We start from the raw sequence: 20,985 nt of genomic DNA, 5'->3' as shown, positions 1-20,985 counted from the left end.
GCCTCCATGAGGTAATACGCATGTTTCGGTTTTTCCTTCATTCTCTACTCATATTTTTAATGTTTCCGTATAGCTTGCTTTTTACTGTCTTATTCGGTATCATATCTTCCTTGACAGACGGTTTTTGGCATTTTTAACGCTAGTTACATAGTTTCACTGCGTAATTTTATGCGGTCAGTGTTCGAAGCTTGTTTTGCTTTTATAGTAGTCTGAGAAAGAACCACGCCGGATTTATTCTACCGTTGCCAACCCCCCCTCCCATCGCGCCACCACCTTACATTTTAAGATAACCTGATAATGCCCTATGGCCTATACGGCCGAAGCACGTCTTTCTTCAGTTAATGAATAACAGTGTACAGCCTACGACGTAGTCCCTTACTGAAAATCTCAAGTCAAGGTTCCTACGCGGGAACAATTCGCCAAAATAAACGGGAAGTGGCTTTGACGTTTCTTTCAAATTAACGAAGAACAGAAAGACCATCAATTTTCGTCTTTAAAAACGACAAAGCCCTTGTTTCACACTGTCCCAAGACGAGTAAAGCTATGCTTGTAATTTCTACAATGGTTCAAAATGGCTCTGAGCACTATGGGACTTAACATCTATGGTCATCAGTCCCCTAGAACTTAGAACTACTTAAACCTAACTAACCTAAGGACAGCACACAACACCCAGCCATCACGAGGCAGAGAAAATCCCTGACCCCGCCGGGAATCGAACCCGGGAACCCGGGCGTGGGAAGCGAGAACGCTACCGCACGACCACGAGATGCGGGCAATTTCTACAATGCACCACGAGGATGTTATTGACAGCGATACAGGGGACTCAAAACAGCCTGCGATCATATCATTTTACATTACCAAAGCTGGCCAGCTGTCTCAAAAAAAAAATGTAGTTCGAAATTGATCCTCCTTAAAAGTAGAAAATCATTTTCTTGCCGTACTTTGTTCAGTGGCATTATCCCGATACACGGCGCGAAAGTTTCCGGCTGCCTCCGCTGCGATCACCCTTCTATTGAATTCAAACAAAAAAATATGCTGGAAAGGTTCCGGTTTCTCGACTTGGCACCCAAATTTCTAGCGTCTACGGGTTCACCCTGTCTTCACACGGCAAACTTAAACTCAAAACAACAACAGCGAACTACAAATGAAAAATGACAATTGATAAATGAACCCTTAGCAACCGGAATACCAACATGCAAAACAAAAGTGCTTCTAACGTATGCACCAATCTACAACTTGATCGGAAATAAACATTGTGATCCAAGCCTGGAATTATAATAAAGTAAACATAGATGCAAAAAAGCTTTTTGCAGTAATAAATTCAATAAAATGAAGGTATAGCACTGAAGAGACTTTCTGAACCAATCTTGTACATGAAGTTATCAAGGCCCTAACAGAAAGATGTGAAGCACAGCAGGTTTCCGAGATTGAGAGGCGTGGACTTTTATTGCTTGAAATGAAAGACACTTCAACCAGGTCGCAAGAGATAAGTTAGCGTGAAGAGGAAAATGTTAAGAACGTAGTAGATCACAGGACAAATCAACCACGAAGTGCCGTGCTGCGTTTGATAAGTGGACCTCCCTGATCATTTGAAGGAAGTTTATGTCAACTGTTTGGACAGTGCAGACTGTAATAATACTTGGGTCAAAAAAAGTTATTTTGAAAATACTGGTCTAATTGCAGTGTGGTTTGGTTTGGTTGTTTGGGGAAGGAGACCAGACAGCGTGGTCATCGGTCTCATCGAATTAGGAAAGGATGGGGAAGGAAGTCGGCCGTGCCCTTTCAGAGGAACCATCCCAGGATTTGCCTGGAGTGATTTAGGGAAATCACGGAAAACCTAAATCAGGAATACCGGACGCGGGATTGAACCGTCATCCTCCCGAATGCGAGTCCAGTGTCTAACCACTGCGCCACCTCGCTCGGTCTAATTGCTGTATTAGTAAGGTTCATACACAGCTATTATAATGTATGGTGCACCAACATCACTTATTATTAATTTGTAGTGCAATATATGTGCACTTTTGTTTGTTTACATTAAAAGACCGGTAGGTTTTGTGTGGGTGCTACAGTAAATATAGGGCATTCAGATCTAGAGTTGAGTAACTAATTGAAATCTATACTATTATGCAAGTATATACCGTATCCAATTTTATTTCATCGTTGTTAAAGTAACATTGAAAACATAGATGGGTGAGAGCCATCATCCACGCGTCCAATGTAATAGAACTTCACGCGACCACAGCAGGATTAAAATGTTCAATGGACAAACAAAATATATGCATTACACACACACACCCGTAGAACGTAAATGGAAATACATACTACTTAGGATTATCTTTACGACTCCTTCTGGAAACTGTTGGGCAACCGATAAACGCTCGCCGTTTACAGTCGAGGCAACTAGAAATAAGTATACAGTGTTATCTAGATAGTGTAGTGACGGGAGCAAAGTACAAAACGTGTCGAATGCCTACAGTACTGAGGGCAGAAGTTACCTAGTCGCTGGGCCGAGATGTTTACTTTCGCCGATTTCTTGGCTGGTTGGAACGCTGGTATGAAACAAGATTTAACACCAATAATTCCTGCACAACTGTTTCCTGTACTTTGGTTTTTTAAATCCAAGAGATGGTAGGAATGATAGGAAACTCTGACAGAACTAATCTAAGCTTATGCACCTCATTCACGACATGTTTATTTAAATAATATGAAACTACAACTACCGTATATTCCAATGTGAATATTACTACTGGCAGCGCTGTGAAGTATAAAGTATTCAGAATTTACAGTATGCTACACTGTGTGCTATCTCCAGCACGCAGAAAAACATACAGTGTGTCGCAGAGAATTTTTATTTACGGTACGTGTTATTATATCCTTGTTAGCTGCCTTGTTCGTAGAGTATTCATTACTACACATTGCCTTCCTCGGTATTTGAGAAGGTCGCGTAAAAGGCAGAAACGATTGTATGTCTCCTGTTGAAAAAAAAAAAAAAAAAAAAAACGTTTGGGGGCGATGTCTCGGAAAGACCATTTTGCGAACTGGGAAATATGGACAGAACGGATAAGACAGCGATACTGGCAAGACCAATGACTTCCCAGAAACATCGAATTAATCTCGCAAGTAGAAAGATTACATTAATGTGATAAGTAAGAAACTAACGCACGGATTTGTCACATGCAGTTCTAAGGACAGATAATTCTGTAAGCACTGCTCTTGGTGGTCTGCCCTACATCGTACGTGTCGTGTACGGTAGCGTATGACGATTTACGAGACCAATAGTAAAATAATACACATACCGTACATTGTACTCGTTTCCTGAAGGGCAGGGTTAAAATTCCTCTTAGGCCATCCCAGTTTAGCCTTTTCGCAGTTTCTCTAAATAACTCGGGTGAATATCGGGAAATTTACGAAAAAAAGGAGCGGTTTTTTCCCGAGCCACTCTTGTACAAACTGAGCTTTAGCTACAGCTATGGTAATTTTATCGTCGACAGGAGACCAAACCATACATTCTTTCCTTTTGTTTTCTTCGTACCGGTACAAGTTAATTGCACATTTTCGGCAATTCGCATTATCCGTTCCAGAAAGTATGAAGGAAAGGAGCAAATTTTCTCGAAACTGTAAGAGTGTCCTCCATCAAAAGTATGACGCTAGCAACATCAAAATGTAAATGAGCAAAGAAAGATTTAGGTGAAGTAAAGAGAAACAGGACATTTCTCTGGCCAACAATAAAAAAGAAATGAACTCTCGAATCATTTTATCTTCGGCATTTATTTATTGGTATCACTATTATTTTTATACTAGCGGAAATGGGACCGATGACCATGTAGTTTGACCCTTTAAACATCAAACCAACCAACTAACTAGCGGAATAATTGAAGCAACAACATCTGTTCTCTGTTCGTATTTTACAAGAATCGGAAGAGGAAATAGCCCGTGGCCCGCCGTAAATAAAGCGTTTATCGGGAATAATTTCCCCTTAAAACTGTAATTCTGATGCCACAGAACGCCTAACTTCAATGTAACTTTCGATCAAAAAATAATTTTTATTCGTGAAATTGTAGTGTTCTTTCGAAACTTTGGATGAAGGCATGGAATCATATGTGTAAATACACTACCCTACACTGAACAAGAAATGCATATAGATTAGCTAACTGAGACACTTTATGTTAAGTATGTGGATGATCACCCAATTTGTTAAATCTTAGTCATCCAATAATCTCACAAATTGTCCATTCTCTGACTCCACCTGTCACAACAGAACCATGCCCCTACTTGGAATCCCATTTCCAAATTGCGACCAAATAAGGTGGTACGGCATAAAGTGACACTCAGCTAACGTATGGGAGAATGGTGTTTCAAATCCCATCTTGGCCATCCAGAATCTGGTTTTCTGTGGTTTCCTTAGATCACTTAAGGCAAATGTAAGAAGAGTTCCTTTGAAAATGATAGGTTGATTTCTTTTCCAATCATTCCCTACTGTGAGATTATGTTCAATCTCTAACAACCTCCTCATCAAGGAAGGCATGAGATCTTAATCATAACCCCAAATTTCCTTCTTTACTCCAATATGGGTAATGCTTACTGCCACTAATCTTCTTAATCTTAGCTCTCATTGGGACAGTGCTGCCATACAACATGTGGCTCACTTCTGCAGAAGAAAATAGCTGATTCCTACTGTCCTCTATTAAATGACCAGATTTACATGTTGTTGGCAGTCTTATTTAAGACAGTTGTTTTCTGCAAACTGAACTACACAAAATTACAATTAACTGTAATAAAGTCAGTGAAAGAAAGTCCCTTACAGTTGCAGTGGGCTTGGTGCGGCTACTTCTCAAGTCTATCTCAACCAATGACATAACACATTTCATAGATGTCTCTGTGGCAATGAGTCAGTCCTGTCACTGCTCTTTTGACTTCTATTGCTTTTGCCTCCAGCGATTTGCACCATGCAGTTGAAAGCTGGAATCAGTACTGTCAACTTATTGATTAGATTTTCCTGAAACCAGGTTATGCTGTGATTAGGACTTAATATTTATTCAGGTAATTTGATGAACTCTTTCAGATGACGTTTTATATGTGTTAGTGAAGTATATCTTTAATTTGCTAATCTTCTTTCTTTCAATTCCTAAATAACGGGGTGAGCTGTGCAGTCTACACATGAGATACTGAAGAAACTGAACTGGCAGACTCTTGGAGATAGACAAACTATCTCAATAAAGTCTACTAACAAGGTTCCATGAACCGGCTTTAAATGATGGCTGTAGGAATATTGTACAATCTCCTACATATCACTCATACAGCAATCTTGAGGATAAGATTAGAGTAATCCTCTGCCTTGCTCGTCATGGTGGTTTGCAAAGTGTAGATGTTGACGTAAATTACAGAAAATGCTTCATGACAAAATCTGTTGCAAAAGTGGGACTGCATTTGAGTAATGGCCATCACAGTTTTTAATATTGTAATGGTTTCTATACACATAGAATGTTTTTACTCTATCTAATTTCTAACAGCTATTAACATTTTTTCTCGTTAGCTGGCAGAAAAGGGAGATGCAGGATTGCTGTTTCTCCTCACTTGATTACTGTGGAATCTTGGAATTTCAACCATGTTTTGTTGCATAGTGTGAAAATTCAGCATTGTGTGTGTCTTTCATACATCAAAGTCTGGTGGCAAATGATTGTTGCAGGAATAATTGTTATACTGGTCACCTCCACACCGAACACTTTGATATAAACATATACTGTGGAACACTGAACTTAAGATACTGGCAGTAATCTGTGTGTAAGTGGCACATGGATTGCCTGTGCATGCTCTAGAAGCAGCCTCTGTGGTTGCTCATATTTCATATGTGCATTAATGATAAGTGATTGCTGAAAATATCTTTTAATTTGAAGTGATTTTGCAAATTTTGTTTAAGATTTTTAGTGAGAGAATATATTAAATGAAGAATATGTGCACAGCTTAAATTAATGTAACTGGAGAGATAAATAATCTGCTTACCAAGCAGCAGCAGAACAACAAACATATAAAGGTACTAAAATCTGCAAGCTTTTGGAGCCAATGGCTCCTTTAGGCAGAAGGGTTGAAGGGGAAGGAAGAGGGATTAAAGAAAAGGTCTGGTGAGGTTTAGGAAATGGGAAGAGTTAAGAAAAACTTCCCAGAAACTCGGGTTTATGTAATAGAAGATACATGACATGTGGCATTGAACAGAGGTGGCTCTCCCTTTGATAGAATATGTTTTACCAGTTATGTGATTTGTACATGTGTTGATAGGAGGATGTATAGAGTAAGTTTTACAGCATGAATTGTCACAGGTACGAACCATAGGAAATGGGTCCGGAAGGAGCATATGGCCTGAAAAGGATATTGTGAAAATTGGAAAGGTGACAATAAACTATTCTAGGTGTGATGGGCAAAATGTTGGACAGAATGGACCTCACTTCAGGGCTTGATTTTAGGAAGTCTTAACCTTATCAAAGTAGCTGATTAATGCATTCAAGACCAGCTTAATACTCTGTGACAACAAGTGTACTCCTAAGTTGTTATTTGGAGGGATCAGCAGTAGCAGTACCAGTACCAGGATTGTATGTGAGGGCCCAGGAAAACTGCTTTTGAACTAGGCTGGTGGGGTTATTACACCCGGTGAAGGCTGAGGTGAGAATGGTGGTGTATTGCTGTAAAGAGTCTGCATCAAAACAAATACATTTTCCTTGAATGCCAAGTCTATATGGGAGGGAACGTAGAACATGGAAAGGATGGAAACACTCAAAATGTAAGTACTGTTTATTGTTAGTATGTTTAATGTGAACAGAAGTGTGTAGCTGACCCTCAGTGAGGAAGAGGTCAACATCATGGGATTCAGAATAGGACTACGTGAAATTTAATTGGGAGAATGTATTTAGAGACTCCCAAGAATTTTAGTAGATTAGCCTCACCATGAATCCATATGGCAGAGGTATCATCAATGTATCTAAACAAAATCAGCATCTCAAGGCTTATGGATCCCTTGAAAGCCACCTCCAAGCAGCCCATGAAAAGGTTGGCATAGGAAGGAGCCATCGTGGTTCCCACTGCTGTGCCCCTAATCCGTTTGTGTGTCTGCCCCTCAAAGGTTAAGTAGTTGATGGAAAGTATAAAGTTGATTAAGGTGAGCAGAAAGGATGCCGTAGGTTTGGGCACTGACTGATGAAATGTTCAGCAGCAGACAGAGTATATAAATAAAGGATGTTGGTATAGAGGGAGGTTGCATCAATAGTAACAAGTAAGGTGTGTGGTGTGAGTGGGACTGACACAGATTTCAGACGATCTAGAAATGGTGTCTTTAATATAGGAGGGAAGTCTTTGTATTGCAGGTTGCAGATGTTTAACAGCTAAGGTTGATATACGTTTTGCGGTGCTTTGAAGCCAGTAACTATGGGACTGCCAGGGTGATTGGGTTTGTGGATCTTAGGAAGAAGGTCAAAGTGGAGATATGTGGTTTGGGTGGGGTAGAAGTTCTATGGATTAAGATGTTAGTCTTCGTGTGGGGCCTGAGGTTTTGAGGAGGGACCATAGGTCAGTTTGTACCACAAGGCTGGGGTCTTGATGGCATGGTGCTGTATGTAGAGATGTCGGACACGTGGTGTAGACCCTTGCTTAAGGATTCCCATTGGTCAAGTACCACAGTGGAAATTTCCTTGTCCACCAGAAGGATAATGATTGAATCATCAATTTTTAGAGAATGAAGAGCCTGGAGTTCTACAGAGAACAGATCAGTGTCATATTGTAGGGACTTGAGGAAGGGTTCTGAAACAATGCTGGATGTTAGGCAATTCTTGGAAGGCTTGTAAGGGCTGAACTGAGGTAATGGTGGTGGATATAATTGGGATTGTTGTCAGAACTGTTCAAGACAGAGTCCAACGTCAGGTTTGCTGTTGGAAAGGGTTGGGTTACAAAATGATACTTGCAGTTGACATTACATGTAAAGAAAAGTAAGCAACCTGTTTAAATGCAGGTTTAGTGCTGAAATACAAAATATAGCAATACACCATTCTCACCTCAGCCTTCACTGGCTGTAGTTAGCGCACCAGCCTAGTTCAAAAGCAGTTTCCTGGGCCATCACATACAATCCTAGTATTGGTACTGCTGATCCCTCCAAAAACAACTTAGGAGTATACCTGTTGTCACTGAGTATTATCCTTGTCTCGAATGTATTAATCAGCTACTTTAACAAGGCAGTGACATGCAAAACAGGGTGCGTTTCCTTCAGTTTTATCAAGCTTTTGTGCGTGATGCCGAGAGTAACACTTCAGTCTTCTCAGAAAACATGCAATGTTCTGTGTCTAGTCAATGCTTCCCTACTGATGATTCATCTGGTTGGCCCAGGCATGTATGTCGATCATGTTCAACACAGCATTCTTGCACTGTGTAACGTGCCTATCCAATATAAGACTTCCTAGACTGACATGGAATTTTACATATTTTGTTTCCTAAGACCAAGTTCATGATTGTTCAGTTGTAATAGATTACACTATTTTGCCAGATGGTAAAGAACACAATTAATATCATATCTCTTGAGGATCCTTTTGATTCTTGAGGGCATGCTGCCAAAAAAATGGCAAGAAGGCCACTGCAGTGGGTGCCTCATCAGCTTCATTTACATCCGTAGATTAAATTCTCTTTTATTGGAATGCATTACATATCTATTTATCAGAAAACTCATGGTGTTGCAAGCTCACCTGGCAGCCTGTCATGGTCTGAGACCACATGTGCTATACTGCATTGTGCAGGGTGATTGCAGCTTTTGGCCTGCAAATATAATTCTTTTTGATTTGGTTTGTGGTAGTCACATTATCCCAGTATCTAAAAATGGTAAGTGGCCATCTTTTGCCACTTCCATGTCAACTGAATAGTCAGATGGAGGAAGTTAAATCAGCAGAGCATTTTTTGAACATTAACATCACATGTTTTATGAGAAGATGACTAAGCACTGTCTGGAATCCAGCACTAAACTCCATCTGAACAGGACTTGTAAGGCACAGTGATACTGATCGACTGTCGTGTCATCCTCAGCCGATAGGCGGCAGAGGATGCAAATGTGTAGGGGCATGTCAACAGCAATCAGCAGGCCTGGTTGGGCACCCATCAAAGTGCTAGCTAAGCCTGAAAATGCTTAACTTTTGTGATCTGATGGAATTTGGTGGTACCACTTTGGGAAGGCCATTGGCAAAATACAGCACTAGCTGCCATTATATTAAAATTAGAGACTTGATACAGCGCACTCTAGAATTTTAATTCAGCTTTTAACCTCAGCAACATCTGACAGCACAGTTGGTGCCTACAATGCACATGTAGAAGGCCTCTTTTTGGCATCCATTGGGGGAGGGGGGATTATTATCTCTATTTTCACCCAACTGTCAGCACTTTTCTGTGCATGTGTGATTCCTGCTCTTGGCCTTGACTCGCGTCTTGCTGCAGCAGCTTCTACAACTACCTACAGACATTAAATAACTGCTGCAATGAAATGTTATATGACTTAATCAGTGTTATCCAGTGTCAAACCTGAGATGTGTGGTTAAACAGTGGGAGGTCCAGGAATGAATTTGAGCAATATTATGAAAAGTATAGATCGGAACCATAGACAGGCTGAATGAAGAGACCACTATATATTTAAGCTTTGTGCCATAAAGGTCTTCCAAAGTTGAAAACACATACACATTCACAAAAGTGCAACTCTCACATACACACGACCAGTCTCTGGCCACCATGGCCACAGCGAGCAGTTTGCAACACAACCTCAGAGAAAGCCTGAAAAGTCATATAAACATTAATAGCTGCACTCTGTATGTTCCTGTATGGTGTGTAATATATAATAGTATACTAGTGCTACTGATCACACTTCATATTGCATTCAAAAAGTGAACAAACAACAATAACTTGTACACCCATGGATGACTCCAATATTCTCTAATTATTTGACAGAATCATTACATAAAACAGATAAAAAATAGTAATACACTCATTAGCCAATGCCAGAAGGTAGCTGGAAAGAACTATAAAAGTTCTGACAAGATAATTTAAAAAAATAACTGTACCAGTATTAGCATTTTGGATTGGAATTACTAGTACTTTGAGTATATCTACGACATTAACTCTACTACTCTACAATCTATCTTCATCATAATCACTGTCCCTATTGGAAAGAAGCTTGACAAAAACTGAAGCAAGCAAAGTGCTCTTTGTCACAAAAAAGTCAGTTGATACATAGAAAGCTGCACTCCAGAAATGTTGCACTCATGCCAGGTTTCTTCTTTTGTAGAGACTGGAACATGTCTCCATTCTTAGTGATGTTATAGCTACTCCCTTTCACCTGAGTAATAAACTTAGGAATTGAGACAACTGGTCTGAGGGCTTTACCAACACGGTCTTGCTAGTCCTCATTTACTTCCACCCATTTTTCCACAACACTAGACCTTTTCATGGAACAATGAAGTAGCAGAACACATACTGGGTCGCAGTTCTTTCTCTACCAGTATCTGTAGCAACTCTGCAGGTACGTCATTTTGCTTTATCCCAAAAACCCTGACAGTCATGTCGATGACATTTGAAACTTTCTAATACAGTACATTAAAACTTTGTGTGCTGGACTGGGATTTAAAACCAGAACCCATGCTCCTTAAGGACAAATGCTTTACCAAATGAGCTGTCCCAGCATGACTCAAGATGTGTCCTTACAGCTTCATTTCTGCTGGTGTATCTTCCCAATCTTCGGAACTTTACAGAAGTTCTACTGTTAACATTACAGAACTAGCACTCTTGTAAGAAAGGACACTGCATAGAAATGAGTTAATCGTAGCCCCTTGGCTACAAACTGTTCACACTCTCATTTCAACACTCTTTGACTCTTACAACTGCAGTCTAGTTTTTGTACAAGCTGTAGATAACATTTTGGTACCTGTATTTAATGCCTGATGACTTCAGAATTTCTAAGAGTCTAGTCCAGTCAACATTGTCAAAAGATTTCTCTAAGATTAGAAATAATATAAACCAGTTGCAGATACAGAAGAAAAACTTCTAGGAGGGGTTGGTAAATATATCTTGAGCTACCTTTACTTTTCCCATAATAAAAAATAATCAAGTCACATGCAAAGCTGAAGAAAGTTTTATTTAAGCTGATTGTACGCTTATACAAGGCAATGCCATCTTATGATGTAAAAAAGTTACAATTGTGGTTAGGACAATCTATGTCAGGGTGAGTGTTCAACAGAGCTAAGCCATTAAGTCTATCCTCCTCCATTTTCGATCTCAGCCATGTCTTTGTATGCCACAATGTTGAAAAACTTCTATCTACTGTAGCAATAGATGCATGTAGACAAGCAAATATTTTGTACAACCTGTGCAAAGCAGGATAGTCATTTCTAGGACAAACAGACAGCTTTTTACTTATTCATTCTTCAGTCTTAATATTTCTGCTTCTTAATGTAAACTAGCTTCCTATTCGACGAATAGTCCACATTTATAATGCTACATATTGTAGGTTCTCTGTCCAAGAAAACAGTAGAATATTCGGGACTTTTCTTTAACAAATGTCTGACAGAATAGCGTATCAAGATCACTAGAATGGCCACAACTTTTCTTGTAGGTATTTGTTAGCTATCTATGTGCTGGACAGAAACATATAAAATACAACATGGACACTCATGCTACATAGGAATGTACAAATACTCAATAACTCAATTCATTCGAGTCAACTGATGAAATAACCAAATGAATAGTGTGCGGACTGACTGGCGGGGGTGGCAATGGTGGCAAAGTGGGCAGCCCCGCAAGGGGGGGAGGGGTGTGCCCCCACCCCATATTTATATGCCACTGCTATAAACATAGTGTCGTATCGGCCGCCGCACAGCAGCCGTCAACTCGGCGCGATGTGCTACAACACGTGTGGCACACAGCGAGTACCGCTGGTGCCACACACGATCTCAACAACTGGCGCAAGTGAACGCGTCGTCGTGGGGTTAGTGGCAGTGTACACACCACTATCGATACAGATTATCCTGGCAGCACTGCCCTTGCCACAAGAGTGAGCAACCGTATAAGGGCGCCATCTACCAACACTCTTATTGGATGGACCTGTGGATTTAAGCGAGCTCCCTGAGCCCGTTTAACCAGTTCAATCTTCGCCTATGACTGTGTTACTACCCGGCTTCTGGATTCACGATGACCGAACTGTACTGTGGCCTCCCTGGCTGGAAACTTACGATGTGTTGGTATTGACTGGTTGGCAGTGGTTTGGACTTGTATTCTCTACTAGTGACTCTGATTTCTCCTTGGCGCTACAGCCAGCGAAGTGTAGGTAGTCGAACTTAAGTTTTGTTGTAAGTGACAGAAGGTCAAATAAATTTGGTTATCACGGAATTTTTGTTGTGTTATAGTGTGGACATAACACATAGGTTCACCTTTCTTTAACCTACATCCTAAGGGAAGTCATTGGGTGACTATTGCCTCATGTGTTACATTTCTCCAGAACCCAAACTGACCTAATCTGTGGTCAGATTCTAACAGTTTTTTCCCTTCTTCTGCAAATAAGTCATGTCGGCATGTTGCAGCCGTGACTTAGCAAACTGATTGTTCAGTAAGATTCAGCAACTCCCGTTTTTGGAATTGTTATTATATTATCCTTGCAGTCTGAGGGCATTTAACTTGTCTCATACACCTTGCATGCCTAGTGGAGTAGGTGTCTCCTGGTTCTCCAGATACTTCTGAGGGAATGATGTGTACTGCCCGGGCCTTGTTTTGACTGAGGACTTTTAGTACTTTTCCAAATTCTTCTTGCACTATCCCCAATCATCCTTTCCATGATATTGCATTCAAGTTTTGTTCCTTTCAGGTGACATTTAACATATTCCTTGCACCATTCAATCTTGCTTCATATTGGTTTCCCATCTGATCTCTTGATATTCATACATGTCCTTTCTTTTATCCAAATATGTCTTCAATTTTGCTATGCTCGCCACATAACTTTCCTAAAGTCATGTAAAATTCTGCAGCTTTGCATTCCTCCTCTAGTGATTCCTGATTTATATTTTTGCACTTTCTGCCAATCTCATTTTTAGAGCTTGGTATTCTCCTTTTACCTATTTCATTTGTAACATTTTTATATTTTCCCCTTTCTAGTGGGTCTTGGCTTTTTTCCTAGATGTTCTATTGCTGCCTTAACTATTTCAGCTTTCAAAGCTGCCCCTTTATTTTTGGTTTATTCATTTCCTCTGTTTCTATCAGCCGTTGGCTCGTTGCCTAACACTCCCTTTGGAACTCGCAGCAACCTCTGGTTATTGCAACTTATCCAAGTCCCATCTTCTTCATTTTGTACCTTTACGCAATTTTTTTAAAAATTTTAATCTCCACACTGTAGATGTTCCAGCTCCTTCGCAAGGCAGTCTATGTTTGACACAAGTACATGTTGTGTCTGACAGACAGACTGCAATGGAGCTGGAATACCTGTGCCTACAACATGTGTTCAAAGAAAATGGATGCTCTTCCTATCAGATTGGTACAACTGTAACAAGGAGTAAAAATGACCAGTTACAAGATGAGGAGGGTGATGGGCTGTTAAGTCCAGAGTGTTCCTCCTATATGTCAGCACCCTAAAGGAACATTATGTTAAATGAATGTTATTTCCATCTAGTGTTTGTGCCTTGGGTTTTTCAGAAAGGTGGAATCTACAGAATACCAAGTCATTGTGACGAAGCATATATTGCTCAGACCACAAGCACAGTTCATGAAGGGTACTCAGAACGGTATCACCACACTCGCCTTTTGCAGCCCAATAAGTCAGCCATGGCTGAGCATTGTTCTTCCGTGGGTCAGTGTACGGATTATTCTGTCACAAAAACCTTGGCTCTGACCAAATCCGTCTTGAATTCAGTTATTAAGGAATAAATGGATGTAAAATTGGCAGAGATTCGTGTTAGACGTGATGGTGGATATCAAAATGAGGCATGTAACATGATAATTTCTTTAATAACCTCACAAACAGATAAAAATTATTCCAAAACCACGTCTTGTGATAAATTAATGTTATTATTTTGACCAGTGGATTTTAATTCCATGGGTCTGTGGTTATGCATAGTTTATGCTTGCAATTTCACTGCTATCCACACATCCACATGACTCAGATGGAGCAACATTTTCAAGAAAATTATACATTCTCTGAAAAATAGCAGCTCATCTGGATTTGATGGAGTTTCCAACAGAGTAGTAAGGACTTGCTGCCATATAATAAGCACTGTCTGTTCTGAAATATGAGGTTGATTACTAACTCTTAGCATTTTTCCAGAGACTGAAATATGCCAGTGATAATCTCCTCTGTAAGAAAAGTAAGGGAGTTGTCAATAACCAACAGCTCACATAATTTTCAAAAATTTTTGAGTTTGTCATTGGTTCTAGAATAGTATCCCATCTGACCAACAGTAATATCCTCAGTAAATCACATTTCAGAAGAGTTGATCAACTGAGAATGCCATTTACAAGGTCACACATCAAATTTTGCAAGCATTAAATGACAAAATAGCACCAGGTGGTATTTTCTGTGACCTGTCTAAGGCATTTGACTGTGTATGTCACGATATTATCCTAGGTAAGTTAAAGTCTAAGGGAATAGATGGTGTAGCTGACCAATAGATAGTGTCTACATCTACATCTACACTCTGCAAACCACTGTTAAGTGCACGACAGGGGTATGACCCAGTGTACTAGTCGTTAGGGTTTCTTCCCATTCCATTCATGTGTGGAGTGTGGAAAGAATGATTGTTTGAATGCCTCTGTGCCTGCTGTAATTATTCTAATCTCATCCTCATGATCCCTATGTGAGTGATACATATGGGGCTGTAGTACATTCCTAGAGTTGTTATTTAAAGCTGGTTCCTGAAACTTTGATAGTAGGCCTTCTCAGGATAGTTTAGGTCTACCTTAAAGGGTTTGCCAGTTCAGTTTCTTCAGCATATCTTTGACACTCTCTGTGACCATTTCCCATACAGCGATGGAATTTTTATGGATGACAGTGCGTCATGTCACTGGACCACAATTGTTTGCAGCTGGTTTGAAGAACATTTGAATGAAATATTTAGCCACACAGATTTCCTGACATGAATCCCATCAAACATTCATGGGACATAATCAAGAGGTCAGTTTATGCACAAAATCCTGCAGTGGCAACACTTTCACAATTAAAGATGCCTATAGAAGCAAAATGGCTGAATAATTCTACAGGGAACTTACAATGGGTTGTTGAGTCGATGCCACCTTGAGTTGCTGCTCTATGCCAGCCAAATGGAGGTCCAACACAATATTAGGAGGTATCCCATGACCTTTGTTACCCTAGTGTATGTGAGCTTCATTGCTTATCAGTAGTACTTCGACCTCTGGCACTTTGTTGTGAATGCTTTGGCAGTTAACCACAAGGATTTTAATACTCTCACCTGCGGGAGGCATTTCTTTTGATCCTAAACTGATACATTTGTGTTTCATACAGCTATCATTTTCTGGATTGGGTGGAGAGTTCCCTAATTTAAAAAACCCTTGTGTGCACATTACACACAGTCACCTACCTGGGTAGCAGCCCCAGAAGTGTAGTGCACACCTGACCCATGTATGGGGACCATACAGCTCTCAATGCAATGGCGCAAGTCCAGGAAGACACGGCCTAGCTTGTCACAGAACCTTTGAAGTCTCTAGTCCATTTCTTATATTTGACTGAGAATCCAGTGGCCACAATAAATTCTGGAGACAATACTGCAAATTGGGAGCTTTGTTTAAACTACATGTGCAAGTCTGGTCATCTCCACTTTTTCTGCTAGTCACTGTACTGTTCCAAATATGACCTTGTAGCCCAGATGACGGGCACCATTTTTCCATGATGCCCCACAAGCTGCAATTGGTCACACACTGTTTCCCCTATTGCTGTCAGAATAGCCTCTTCATTGTGTTGAATGAGACCCTGGGCATACACATTGAGTGCACCTGGTGTCCTTTCGGTCCCTTGCTGCCATTTCCCAAAGGCACAATGTACATTTGAACTGCCAATGATTTATAGATGTCTACCCTTTTGCGTTTGCCTCCTCTTGACACCAGAAAAAACAGGTTTCCCCAGAACAGATGATGTGAGTCTCACTGGCTCATTTTCAGTGAAAGACAGCACCTTAAAATTTTTGGTAAGGGGATTGGCATATCACCCTGAGTCCTTCCTGGGTCATATCCACCCTGTACAGGACACCTAGATCTACCGCTGAAACCCCACTTGCCATCAAGTGGACGAGTAATGACAGATCCCATACTTTCTGCAGGAGAGGATAGTATTTGAAGTACCTTGGTATGGATACCACAGGTACATGAATCTCAGGAGCACTCCCAACTCTCAAATTCAAAGCTGCCAATTAATCAACAGTAGTCACGGTGATTTCCAGCTGCTTGCAAACATCAACCAACTGCCCCCTTGTGGGTCTGGGGGTTAGAATAGGCCCGAGGTATTCCTGCCTGTCGTAAGAGGTGACTAAAAGGAGTCCCTCTCCCTCAAGGGGGTAGTTTGCGCCTGCGTCCAGAGACGGATGGTTCCATGACTTATATTTATGGTCATTTTGGTTTTTCACTTATTCTGCTTTCTTCCTTCCTTTGTTTGGTTCCTTTCTTTGTCCTTCTCATTCTCACTGTCTTCCTTACTTCTTCTCCTTGCCTTCTTGTCCACCCTCTGGTCTCCGCCTCGGCGTTGAGACAGTCTGTCCTTTCTCTCCCTCTCTCCCTTTTTTTTCCTCTTCTTCTTTCCTCCCTGTGCGTGCCCCCTCGGTAGAGAAGTAAGGCACGCACGTACCCCCTGCTAAAGGCCAGGCCCGGGGAGGGGTGATTGCCTGAGCTGATACCTTCTGACCATGCCGATTGGTCCCTCCGTCTGTTTCTCAGGAGGTGTGACCTGAGGTGTAAACATTCACCTAAGGCGGGAGTGCCCTCTGTGGGGGTCCCCACAAGGAAGGAGCGTGCCATCGGAGACGCTGGCGATCATGGGGGATTCCTCCGCAATGGATTTCTCTTCTTCTTCTCTCTCGACTTCTGCCCAAAAACGGAAACTTGACCAGCCACCAGTGACAAAAGTACTACCGTCTGCCCCAAAGTTCCTCGTAGTTTCTCTATCTGAGGACGGAAAGGATTTTTCATCTATCAACCCTTTCGTTATCCAGAAGGGCGTAGATGCCATAGCTGGATCAGTCAAGTCTTGTACCAGGATGTGTAACGGTACCTTGTTGTTAGAAACTGAGAGCGCCTTTCAGACACAAAAACTGCTTTGGGCCACACTCCTGTACACGTTCCCTGTTCGGGTGGAGGCTCACCGCACTTTGAATTTGCCGCGTGGTGTGGTATATACTAGATCACTTGACGGATTGACTGACGAGGAGATTCAGTCTTTCCTCACTGAGCAGGGTGTGGCAGCTGTCCATACGGTCATGAAAAAGGTCAACAATGACCTTGTACTGACCCGGACACTTTTCTTGACCTTTGATAGTGTTCAGCTGCCGTCGCACATCAAAGTGGGCTACGAGGTTATTTCTGTTCTCCCTGTGCCCCAACACCTACGCACTGCTACCAGTGTCAGCGTTTTAATCACACTCGCCAGTCTTGTTCTAATGCGGCTAAATGTGTCACTTGTGGCAAGGATGCCCATGAGGGTGACTGTCCACCTCCGTCTCCTCGTTGTGTGAACTGTCAGGATGACCATGCAGTGTTCTCCCGCGACTGTCCCATCTACAAGGATGAATGTTGTATACAGCAAATTCAGTTCAAAGAGAAAGTGTCCACCTCCGCTGCTCGCAAGCTATTTGCTAGTAGGAATCCCACGCTGCTCCCAGCAGGGAAATACAGTACTTTCCTCGCCTCTCCTCAGACTACCAGGGAGGTGGCGACACAGACATGTGATCTGACCTTCAGCACTACGGTTGTTCGTTCGGCCAGTGCTAAGATCGCCCGGTCAACGTCTCCTATTCCTCCCGTCACCCCTAAGACACAAGCACCTTCATTAGCTTCTGCCAAGACTAAGACCCAGAAGTCAGATGGCCGACAAACCTATTGAACCAATGGACGATGACTCTCCGCCTATTGATAGCGGCGGCAGTGCTTGCTCGAAGCCAGGCCCTCAGCGGCCTTCAAGGTGACCCATTCTTCCTTCTCCTTTTTCTTCTCACGATGGAACTTCTTCATTGGAATATTCACGGCATTCGTTCCAACTGAGAGGACTTAAAGTTGCTGCTACACTTGCACTGTCCACTCGTCGTAGCTCTCCAGGAAACGAAGCTACCCCCATGCGATCAAATTGACTTGGCACACTATGCCTCTGTGCGTTTTGACCTACCCCCTGTGGCAGGTATTCCGGCTCATGGAGGGGTTATGTTGCTGGTCCAGGATGATATTTACTACGATCCCATCACGTTGCACACCGGCCTGCAGGCAGTTGCCGTCCAAATTACTCTCCCCACTTTTACATTTTCCATTTGTACCGTTTACACTCCATCGCCGTCTGGCGTTACCAGGGCAGACATGATGCAAATTATTGCTCAGCTACCTGCACCATTTTTGTTAACTGGAGACTTCAATGCCCACCATCTCCTTTGGGGCTCTCCAACATCCTGCCCAAGAGGCTCCCTGATAGCAGACCTTTCCAACCAGCTCAATCTTGTCTGCCTCAATACTGGCGCCCCTACTTTTCTTTCGGACACAACTCACACCTATTCCCATTTAGACCTCTCCATATGTACTAACCAACATGCACACTGGTTTTAGTGGTACGCACTCTCTGATACGTATTCGAGCGACCACTTCCCTTGTGTTATCCATCTCCTGCATCATACCCCCTCTCCATGCTCAACTAGTTGGAACATCTCCAAAGCAGACTGGGGGCTCTTCTCTTCCAGGGCGACCTTTCAGGATCAAACCTTCTCAAGCTGCGATAGTAAGGTCGCACATCTCATGGAAGTCATTCTGACTGCTGCTGAATATTCCATCCCTCACACTGATTCTTCTCCACGTTGCGTACCAGTCCCCTGGTGGACCGCAGCATGTAGAGACGCTTTACGTGCTCGTCGACGTGCTTTATGGCACCTTTAAACGCCAACCTACAATGGCGAATTGTATCAATTATAAATGATTACATGTGCAGCATTGTCGTGTTATTAAAGAAAGCCAGCTGGGCTGCTTTCACAAGCACCTTCAACAGTCTTACTCCTTCTTCTGTTGTCTGGGGTAGCCTGCGCCGGCTATCTGGCACGAAGGTCCACTCACCAGTTTCTGGCTTTACGGTCGCGAATGACGTCCTTGTGGCCCCTGAGGATGTCTCCAATGCCTTCGGCCGCTTTTTTGGAGAGGTTTCGAGCTACGCTCATTACCACCCTGCCTTCCTCCCCCGAAAACAGGCAGAGGAGGCAAGGCCACCTAGCTTCCGCTCCTCGAAACGTGAAAGTTATAATGCCCCATTCACCATGCGGGAACTCGAAAATGCACTTGCCCGGTCACGGTCCTCCGCTCCAGGGCCTGATTCTATTCATATTCAGATGCTGAAGAACCTTTCTCCTGCAGGTAAAGGTTTTCTTCTTCATACTTATAATCGTGTCTGGATTGAGGGTCATGTTCCCACATGCTGGTGCGAGTCTATTGTTGTCCCGATTCCTAAGCTGGGGAAGGACAAGCACTTGTCTTCCAGTTATCGACCCATCTCCCTTACCAGCTGTGTCTGTAAGGTGATGGAGCGAATGGTTATCTCTCGTTTGGTTTGGCTGCTCGAATCTCGACGCCTACTTACCAATATACAATGTGGATTTCGTAGGCGCCGCTCTGCTGTTGACCATCTGGTTACCTTGTCAACCTTCATTATGAATAACTTCTTGCGGAAGCGCCCGACTGTGGCTTTGTTCTTTGATTTGGAGAAGGCTTACGACAGCTGTTGGAGAGCGGGCATTCTCCGCACCATGAATACATGGGGCCTTCGCAGTCGCCTCCCTCTTTTTATTCGTGCATTTTTAATGGATCGACAGTTCAGGGTACGTGTGGGTTCTGTCCTGTCAAACAGCTTTTGCAAGGAGAATGGAGTGCCACAGGGCTCAGTTTTGAGCGTCGCTCTCTTCGCCATAGCAATCAATCCCATAATGGATTGCCTCCCAGCTGATGTATCAGGCTCCCTTTTTGTGGACGATTTTACCATCTATTGCAGCGTACATGTTTCCTGGTGCGCTGTCTTCAGCATTGTCTTGACCGTCTTTACTCCTGGAATGTCGCAAATGGCTTCCGTTTTTCTTCCGAGAAGATGGTCTGTATTAACTTCTGGCGCTACAAAGAGTTTCTCCCGCCGTCCTTACGACTTGGTCCCGTTGCTCTCCCATTCGTGGAGACAACAAAATTTTTAGGTCTTACATTTGACAGGAAACTTAGCTGGTCTCCACATGTGTCATATTTGGCTGTCTGTTGTACCCATTCTCTAAATGTCCTCCGTGTTCTCAGCGGTATGTCGTGGGGAGTGGATCGAACCATCCTACTTCGCCTATATCGGTCGATCGTCCGCTCAAAGCTGGATTATGGGAGCTTCGTATTCTCCTCTGCACGGCTGTCCATCTTACGCCGCCTCAACTCTATACAACATTGGGGTTTACGTCTTACGATCAGAGCATTCTATACTAGTCCCATCGAGAGTCTTCATGCTGAAGCCGGTGAATTGCCACTAACCTACCGGCATGATATACTGCTTTGTTGGTATGCCTGTTGGCTATTGTCAATGCCCGACCACCCGTCTTATCATTCCTTTTTTGACGAATCTCTCGACCATCAATACGGGTTGCATGTCTCTCCCCTGCTACCCCCTGGAGTTCACTTTCATCGCCTCCTTCAGCACCTTGATTTTTCACTCCCTGCAACCCTGGGCGAGAGCCAAACGCCACCTTGGCTCCAGGCTCAGGTTCGCGTTCACCTTGACCTCAGCTC

General features: G+C 42.6%; 1 protein-coding gene across 3 annotated transcripts in view; it reads left to right on the top strand.

The window, feature by feature from the left end:
- Window positions 1-2,419: 2,419 nt before the first annotated feature.
- Window positions 2,420-20,985, top strand: part of LOC126471372 (solute carrier family 25 member 45-like) — a 101,387-nt gene continuing 82,821 nt past the window's right edge. The window contains exon 1 of one of the 3 annotated variants that reach the window (XM_050099502.1): window positions 2,420-2,552. Coding sequence is in view for 1 of the 3 variants with exons in the window: in XM_050099497.1 (XP_049955454.1) it covers window positions 2,513-2,552 (40 nt within the window). In the remaining 2 variants the exon portion in view is untranslated. Of the gene's footprint in view, window positions 2,553-4,913; window positions 5,041-20,985 lie in introns of those variants that run through there. The other 2 variants (XM_050099497.1, XM_050099516.1) reach the window with 2 other exon arrangements.

This window comes from Schistocerca serialis, chromosome 1, assembly GCF_023864345.2.
Source record: "Schistocerca serialis cubense isolate TAMUIC-IGC-003099 chromosome 1, iqSchSeri2.2, whole genome shotgun sequence".
Lineage (NCBI taxonomy): Eukaryota > Metazoa > Arthropoda > Insecta > Orthoptera > Acrididae > Schistocerca > Schistocerca serialis.
Note: the sequence above shows the minus strand (reverse complement) of the source record. Positions and strands in the feature narration are given on the sequence as shown.